General features: G+C 41.8%; 1 protein-coding gene across 1 annotated transcript in view; it reads left to right on the forward strand.

Annotated features, from left to right (window-relative positions):
• LOC117547482 (TANK-binding kinase 1-binding protein 1-like) overlaps positions 1–9833 on the forward strand; it is a 45013-nt gene that overhangs the window by 33397 nt on the left and 1783 nt on the right. The window contains 7 exon segments of the mRNA XM_034218264.1: positions 2496–2736; positions 2924–3055; positions 6853–6957; positions 7079–7230; positions 8554–8755; positions 8757–8815; positions 8896–9073. Of these exon segments, the coding sequence (XP_034074155.1) occupies positions 2496–2736; positions 2924–3055; positions 6853–6957; positions 7079–7230; positions 8554–8755; positions 8757–8815; positions 8896–9073 (1069 nt within the window).

Genomic DNA, 9833 nt, shown 5'->3' on the forward strand with positions numbered 1-9833 from the left:
TCACGGGGACAGTAGTCCTAAACGATAGCTGGGGATTATGGGTAGTGTAGTGTCTTCGGCCATCCTAAACTCCAAGAGGCCTACGTCTGTTTCCGGTTATTTTTATTTTGAAATTCAGTTCCTGTCGGACGCCAAAAAAGCCAGAGATTATGGAATTAAACCAATAAATAAAAGCAAGGATAATTGTGTGTTATTGGTGAGTAAATAACAGTGTGTTATTTTGAAAAGAATAACAAATTAGAAGGAAAAAAAGATTTAAAAAATACAGATTTCAGTATCCTGAGGCTCTGAGCCCCTTTTATTTTCCTCACAGACGGCAACAAAAGTCAGAAATTATACGATTTAAAATAAAAGCAATAATTGTGGCTTGATATTGAGTAAGAACATGTTTTTATGAACCACACAGCTTCCGGTCTTTCACGACCCGACCGGAGAAAAAGACGTGCTGCAGGCACGAAACACATTACCAGTAGAAATACATTGCTTTTAAAATCGTGCTGTGCAACACGAAAAAAAAGGGGGAAATCGTGTTGGTGAACACGAATCAATAGATTAAAAATCGTGTTGGTGAACACGAAATGCCATGAGACTGGGTTGGCCGTGGAGGACCCATCAGTGTCTCCTCGGTTAGAGCTCCTCCAGAGAGCCTCCTCGATGCTCGGTCCTCGAAGTGCATTTAGAGAAATGAGATGTCCTTCAAAATGGCGCGCTGAAATTCATTTCCGGGTCACTATTGGAGGACCGAGGAGTCGAGGAGGGGAAATTTGAGTATTGAGAAACCTCTCAGGTTGGTAAAATGCTAACTCACTTCCGGGTTGTAGGACTTGTCACTGCACCACTCTATAGGTCCTGAACAGTAATGATGAGTCAAATGCACAGGGCACATTTCCCGATTATTCAACAACCTAAAATACATAATGAAGTTGTGTCAGGGCCTTCCAAAGGAAATATGTGACCAAACAAACCGGGAGTCAAGTAGAAATCACGTAGCCACATTGTTATTTTAACCAAGTTGTGCGTCCTCAAAACCAGTCATACATCCTGTAGGGCGATTTGTGCTGCATATGTGGTTGGCTGCTGTAAATTAAATGTATGGCTGTTGTGAAACCATACTAATGTATGAAATATTAATAATATCCGCAGAGCTTCTCTTATTCAGCTGCAGCGCATATCTCCTCAGGCTCAGTGTCTGAACCATGTTCTACATGACGTCTGCCGAAAGGCGGAATAAAGTTTTAAAGACCTCTGTGTCACACACATAGATTATAAAACACCACACACACACATCTGTGACTTCACTAGCAGCTTAATTAGGTAGCTATCCATCCAAAAATGAACTGTGCCTAATATGGATTTTTCACAAAAAAGTTGAGTTAGGACCTATCTATCTATCCTAACTCAACTTTTTTGTGGAAAATCCATATTAGGCACAGTTCATTATTAACATTCTAAATTAGGATTATACTTATCCAACCGAATTTAGCACTGAAGTATTAAAATCCAAAAGGACGCAGTACACTCTTTATCTACGGCTCCATGACAATGCTACATTGTGAACAACAGGTCAATGTTTGTTGTTAGCATCCTACTTCTACTCTGCTAAATAACAGAGCTAACAGCTAACTATAATTTACGGAGGTTCCATAGAGAGGTGCAGTGATGATGTTTTTTTTGTAGGCCAACCCAGGGGTTAGAATCACAAGAGCTCCCTGACAAAAAGCAATTGGATTTTTCCATTGCATTTTGGAATATTACACATTACACGTTTTGTTCAGCAGGATAATCTGCACATAATAACAACACTCTAGGATTTTTGAAGCATAAATGCAATTGGCAGAAGTTAAAATCTAACGTTAAGCTATAAACACGGTCGTCCGCATCCCCACGCTAAGCTAAAGGCGGCTAATGTTCAGTGTGATGAAGTTCAAAAGTCTCATTAGCCACTAGCAACCGCTGTTTTTTTTACACATTAAGCTTCAACATTCACCAGTGCCTATTTACTGATGTATTTATGTTGTAGAACAGAACATGAAAATCTCTCCAGCTAGTGTTAACCACAGACCTTATTTCAGGTATTTATGTGATTCTACTTTATTCAATTCAATAAATGTTCCACAGTAACCATGGAAACTGCTAGTGAGAGACACGGCAGGCTATATATATATATATATATATATATATATATATATATATATATATATAAAGAGGATATACTTACAGTAAGTGCAGCAGATGGGAAACAACAAACCTTTGGCTCGCAGGCTCAATGGGCAGGTTGAACCCCCCACCCCCCCACACACACACACACACATACACACACATACTATCAGCCACCTCTGCCAGGGCATGGGGCTAGACAGGTTGTTTGCCATTTAGTGCACGTGCAGTGCAGACTGCAAAGTGACTGCCTGTTCTGTCCGTCTCTCTCTGAGTCCAGTCTGTGTTTACTGCACTACATTTCCCAGAAGTCATCTCTTTCTCTCCCTCTCCTACAGCCAACTGATGATGGATCTATTCCGCAGAGGAGAGCTGGGGCTGCTGGGAGGAGGAGAGGGTCTGAGGGATGACGTGAGCATTCCCGGCATCAGCTGGTCAGCCAATCGGATGCCAGAGGACATGTACCCGGCATCAGGATTGGCCCTGGCTGCCGCCTATCATGATATCAAAACCCGGCTGGCCAGTCTGGAGAGGGAGAACAGCAGCATCAAGAGGAAGCTCAAACACTACGAGGTCAAGGTGGAGAGCAGCACACACACACACACACACACACACACACACACACACACACACACACACACACACACACACACACACACACACACACACACACACACACACACACACACACACACACACACACACAAACACTTTAAGACACATTTAAGACATTTATAATAAGTCAATGCATTCTTCTTCTTCTCAGTTTCCTATAATCAGTGAGTTTGGGGAGGAGAGGTTACTGTGCTGTTCCTGTGATCCCCTCATCAACGACACCAGTGTGATCCAATCAGAGACCACCAACCTGCAGCAGAGGATCAACTCTCTCACTCAGGAGGTACTGGGAACATCAAGTATTTCTGATGGAGAAGTAACCAGATACAGAGCTGATAGTTTAGACACAACTGTGGAAGGGTGTGCATGTAAGGCAGGTCACAGAATAACCTGGAAAGGGTTCTTTAAAGTTAAATACCTGTTTACTAATCACAATTGGGGAAATCATTTGACTGCTAAGCTTTACATCCCCCAAGTATTTCTGACGGACCTGAAGGTTTGCTTAAAATGGTAGGAAGTAAAACAAATCCTCGGCCCTGGCCCAGTTCTGCTGCGACTGGTGTGATTCCATCGCAAGATAACTTTATTAGTTTAGGGGCTATTGTGGCTCAGTGGAATAGTTATCCACCAATTGGAAGGTCGAGGGTGCAGTCAACATACCCAAGTGTTCATGGGAAAGATACTTCACAACAAATTGCATTAATGGCATCGTCAACAAAGGATGAATGTGTCTCTCTGTAGGCCTCTGAATGAATGTGTGTGAAAGAGTAAATGCTGAATGTAAAAGCATTTAGGAGATGACAAGGACCAGAAACTGATATATTTAAACATTTACCATTTTCATGTGAGGTATTCGATTGTAATGGTCTCTGGGGCTTTTATGACAGTTTCAGTCAACTTTAATGTACACTGTAACACAAATTGCCGTTGAATTACCTAAACTACTGGCAGCTATGTTTGCCAGCATCAATCTGTTTTTCTACAGTGAACCTACTGTAATCTGCAACAGTTCATTACTGTAAAACATATTACAGTAACGTATCGAGTAAAAGCTTTACAGTATAATTCTGTCAGCTGTTTGGTTACCGTTATACTGTTTTTTTAGTGTTCCTACTGTAATCCCTAAAAAACATTTGATAAATGTGAAAGGGGACCTATCATGCAAAATGCACTTTGTGATGTCTTTTATACATAAATATGTGTCCCCGGTGTGTCAGGGAACTCACGCAGCGTCAGAAAATAAAACCCTCTCTCTTTTCTTTTCCGTACCCAAATACTTTAAAAATGGGGGTCCAACGAGCGGATACAGATTTTCTGCCGATATTACGTAATTTCGGATGGTGGACCCACAGAGAGTTGCTATCAGAAACAATGCCTGACGTGTTTTGGACGTAATCTCGTCTTTGTTTACATTAGCAAGCCTCGCTAACACTCATACCTCATTCACACCAACGCAACTCCGGTTCAAGCTCCGTGCTAGAGCTTTTCAGGTTCAGAACCGGTTCTTCGGTTTAGCTCTGGCTCTTTTCACACTGCCCAGAGTCCGACTGGTAATGCGTCATCGTTTGCGTCATGACGTAACCTTTTGCGTGCCTGATTCATAAAGCCAAACCGCGCGGATGAAATAAATTGCATTCATTTCTTATGGCTCTATCTGCAACTTTTCCAGAGTCATTTCTGTGGTTTAGAGACTATATTCTTATAAAAAAGTGTACTCGTGTCAATAAAGGTTTTTTTAATAACGCGTTAACGCAAAAAAAAATAACGCCACTAATTATTTTAACGCGATTAACGCATGTGTATTTTTTGTCCTCGGCCGCCCCGTAGTTTCAGAGCGCATCGAGTTTAAAATACCATCTACAAGCTGATGCTGACAGCCCCGCTCCTGCTGCCCGCTTGTGGCAGACCACACTTCCACGCTCACCGGCAGGCACCGACTGGCCATCGGGAGGACCGGGAGGGTGTGTGTATGTGTGGCCCGAGCGAGCGTGCATTGTTGTTGTTAGCATCTGGTGCTAGCTAGCTGCGCTAACGGATATAAGGAGCTGTTTCAATGAAAACAGAGGAGCGACATTTCGCCGAGCACTTGACTTTATGCAGGTAGCCAGACAGTGGGACATTGTACGAAAAGTCAGCACACTCAGCACGAATAGTGCGCGCAACATGATTGCAGCGTCCAGGCAGCTCCCGTTCGAGCATATGCCTTGAGCTGCACATAGCTCCAACGATCCATCACACACGCACACACACACACACACACACACACACACACACACACACACACACACACACACACACACACACACACACACACACACACACACACACACACACACACACACACACACACACACACACACACACACACACTTTGTATTGTATTATTGTATGAGAGGTTCCAGGTTGAATTGAGGCGAATATTTGTAATGTTCAGAGGTTGATGTGTTTAATATTCATGAGAATATTTTGTCATTGTTCAAATGATAATAAACACACATATAAAGCATATTTGTCCACTCATATGTTGATAAGAGTATTAAAAACTTGAAAAATATCCCTCTAAGGTAAATTTAGAACAGATAAAAAATGTGTGATTAATTTGCGATTAATCGCGATTAACTATTTTAATCGACTGTCATATTTCTTAAGGTGGACTGAACCATGAGTGTGGAGTAACGTTGTATCTTTAATTTAAATGAACTGTAACCTTCACCCAGGTATGTAACAGCTGTTCTCAAATGAACACATGAAGTAAAGTTTAATATTTATAGTTTTATAGATTTATAATGAGTTATAATGAGAGGTGATCAACATGAATGCTCAGGTTCCACCTTAACACGCAGACACGTTGCTTCACCATGAGCAGAAACCTTTATATATACAGTCTATGGCAGAAACACTGAAACTCTGAAACACTGAAACTCTTGTTAAGTTTCTCCATCGTTGTACAAACTGGATAAAACGCAGGCTTTTTGTTGTTCAGGAGTTGATCCTGTCTCTGTTGCCGCCTCGACGTAAGCGTGACGTATGCGGTGCTTTTGCTCTGGCCGAACAATTTTTTGGTGCTTGAAACGAACCGGATTCCGAAGCTAAGAGGCTGCTCCGCCGCGGTGTGAACAGGAAAACCCAGTGCTTTCTCTAACAGGGCTGGAAAAGAGGGGTATGAGCAGTATGAGGCATGGCTACAATGGGTGATCTGTTTGGGATTTTAAGCAAAAAACTTCCCAGACATGTTTTGTATAGGTACTGTATGGCCCTACAATATATGTTTCCAATATAGCATAATAGGTCCACTTTAAATTATTCAAATTTAAAATGTATTTTTAAGCAAATGATACAATAAAATATATCACATTTGTAAAAGTAAACATTGTGTTAACACAATAGGCGCTTGCACACCAAGTACTTTTCCCGGGAATAGTTCCCGGAACTTAGTTCCCCGGAAATGTTTAGTTCCGGAACTATCTAGTAGATCGCGTTTACACCGGAGTAAGTCCCTGAGGGAGCCGCTGACGTTTCTTCTTCTTCTTCTTCTTCTTCTTCTTCTTCTTCTTCTTCTTCTTCTTCTTCTTCTTCTTCTTCTTCTTCTTCTTCTTCTTCTTCTTCTTCTTCTTCTTCTTCTTCTTCTTCTTCTTCTTCTTCTTCTTCTTCTTCTTCTTCTTCTTCTTCTTCTTTCTTATACCGTGACAAAAATCAACAATCTTCTATATTCTGCCTTTGGAGAAATTCCTTTGTGTTGAATGTGAGCTAAATAAGACGGTAGATACTGTACGAAATTCTCTGTATTTGTGCAGCTATTTGTTACAATGTGAATCACAGCTGAGCTGACAATGTGTACTGAAGGACACTCTTTGTGGTCAATCCTGGTTATTATTTTGATATGAGACTATTGAAGTATATATAGTGCCAATAGCCATGTCGCTAATTTAGCTGATTGCAGCACTTAAATAAGTAAGGACTGTGTTTGTTAACAAGATGAATGATGGACACAACTGACTAAATACGACCACATTGGTTTTTTACTCTAATTATCTCTTAAAGCAAAGTCTGAAATGTTTCTCCTTCCTGTTTCTGTGTCAGCTCCAGAAGAGTAAGGAAAGAGAGGAGAGGTTGGAGGAAGTCATCCAGGCTTATGAGAAGATTCACCTGGAGAAGAGCAACGTCCAGAGGGACCTGGACAAGATGGTAAACACACACACACACAGACACACACTGTTTGGTGGTAATACAACGTTTGTGTTAAGTGTCGAGCAGCAGTTTGTGCTTGAGTTTCACCGTAATGTGTGTGTTTCTCAGACCTCTCTAGGCAGAGCAGCATGTGGAGCAGATCTGCGGTCTGGAGTCGGCTCTCAGACAGAGAGAAACATCTCTGCAGAAGCTCAGCGTTCAACTCCGCAGCAAAGACGCACACAAGTCTCATCTGCAGCTGCACGCCAGCCTGGACGTTCCCCGAGGTGGGTTCTGTGTGGAGCAGCAGACAGAGATGCACTGTTCCCCGGTGGTGGACTGTGTGCTTACATGTGCTATTTTGAGTGCATCAGTGCATCCCAATGTGAAGCATGGTGAAATGCTCTGATAACCCAGATGGTGCACTGCTAACGGTCAAAGAGTGTGGATCGATGCACCCTCCTCATGCTTAACAACCACCGGCCGTGATTTCGGTTGCTTTGATAAACACAGCAATATACAAATAAAAGTTAACATATTTTTTCTTACACCAACTATAATAGTGTCAAAAATAAGTAATAGTAAATAGTTTGGGATTACTTAAAAGACAGATGTCAACGCTAGGAGCTCACAATCCTCAATTTGTTTCCATATAAAGTAAAGTAAGTATATAAAGAAGAATGTAAGATTTACTGTAACACTATTAAGCTGCTTGGCTAAGGTACGTTACTTAGCCTTGAAGTAATCCTGGTTCAGGTTACAATGTCAGGTATTAAGCTAGTTAGCTTACAATAAAGCCGACAATACTTACCCTCATACTTCTGGTTGTGGAGGCAGTAATCAAAAGGAAACTGTCATCTGAATCCTTTTAAGCTTATTCCTCCATTAATTTGGGGGCGGCAGTAGCTCTGGGACTTGGCTTCAGAACTGGAGGGTCGCCAGTTCAAGTCCCAGAACGGACCGAGTTTGGAATGTTGACTAGTGCTTTGAGAAGATGTATAAAAGCTGCCAACTGCTCCGAATACAAGAACGGGTTAAATTCGTATTCTTATTTTTATTTATTTTTCAACTTTATACAACAATTATCCCATTACATCAGAAAAAGCTCGTAAAACATCAGGATTTAGAACATTCATTCAAAACTGAGGGCATTATTAACCGAAAACATTAAAAAATCACAAGTTGTCATTCAGGAATTAAGATGTTTAGAAAAAGAAATTGTTGAGTTTTTTTTACTTTTTCACAATTTAATTAATTAATTATATAATTTCACGTTATTAAGAAATGCATAAACACTAGGGAAATATCGATAACATAACATTTGTGTATGAAATATATTGTTAAAGTAATCAAATGAATCATTCCAAATTCAGTTTTTGGTTTTAGAAAATGCAAAGCCACATTTTATATTATCACACGTTATGACCGGAAAGTTCTTCTAATTTTAAACTGGAAAGCATCCCAAAATATTTGAACTAGGCTACATTGAAAGAAAAGAAAATATGTTCTAATGTTTCAATCATCAAATTACAAAGAGAACGGGCTAAGAGACTTATTTTCACGTCCTCCATTAGACCAGTGTCCTGTACTGATGTGTGTGTGGTTCTGTCAGAGGGGCCGGGGGGGGCCGCTGCAGAGCTCCCGCAGCCTGGACGCTCTGTCCGACCTGAAGCTGCAGCGCCTGGAAGCCGAGCTGGAGGGGGCCCGGCACCGGGAAGAGGGGGCCTGCCACCGGGAGGGGGAGCTGAGGGCCGAGCTCAAGAGGCTGCAGAAGGAGGTCACAAAGCTGCAGGAAGCACAGAGACAGGTCCAGGAGCCCCCCCCCACACTGTGAGCACTGCGACGTAGAGTGGATAAAGAAGGCCGGGGACGAACAGTAAGTGTGACTCGGAAGCAGTGTGTATATCTGTCAGATTGTGATATGTTGTTATTCAGACTGTGTTGTTGTTGTTGCAGGGTTAACCTAGCATTAGCCTACACAGAGCTAACGGAAGAGTTGGGTCGTGTTCGCAGTCTGGCTGTGAAACAGAGCGACCTTCTGCGGGACGTCTCACAGGAGCCTCGTAAGCACCCCAGTGGATTATTGTGTAATTCACTTCATGGTATCATTAGATATCATAAAGAAGAGGTTATACTAATGAGAAGATATTAAGAAAGTTCAGAAAAATCGACTGGAGGCAGGCATAAGCACACAGAAACTAACCACTTGACAAAACACAGCTGGAAAGGGCAGGTCAAAACACAGGAACAACAGGTGGAAAGAATCAAGGCGGGGCAAACTAAGCACAACAGGCGGGAAACTCCAAAGACAGGAAGTGAAGTGTTTGACGAAACACACAAAAGGTTGGGGTAGGTCACATTGGAGAAGCCAGCAAAACTAAGTTTGATTTTTTAAACTGTCTGACCTGAGAGACCCAGCCCAGTGTTGCCAACTATTTTCCAATAAAGTAATAGGACCTCAGTTTAAAGATAAAGGTTCAATAGGCATGTTGATGGTGAATTTGAGGCTTCTTCACGAACACAAACGTTCTTTTGTGATCATGTACGTTTAGTATTCAAAATGTGTATTACAGTCGAAGCTAAGCACATGTGGCTCAGGGGGAATATGGGGCATCTATGAATTTGAGGGTCAGTGGTATGATCCTCAGCCCACACGGCAAGGGACAGGCAACATGGCCAATCACAAAGACATAATCCTAATAATTAGCCTCCGCTAGGTATTTCATATTAGCTGCGATGATACAGACCTGAGGCCGATAGGGACAATCATGTATTTTCATCACCTTAATAGTGTTAATGTGTGAAATGTACATGCCAGGATATGACCTGATGATCAGTAATGCATATTTTGTTAAAGAATTGTATCGTTCTCATGCTTCTGATAAAGATGCTGT

The sequence above is a fragment of the Gymnodraco acuticeps genome, unplaced genomic scaffold (assembly GCF_902827175.1).
Source record: "Gymnodraco acuticeps unplaced genomic scaffold, fGymAcu1.1, whole genome shotgun sequence".
Taxonomy (NCBI): Eukaryota; Metazoa; Chordata; class Actinopteri; order Perciformes; family Bathydraconidae; genus Gymnodraco; species Gymnodraco acuticeps.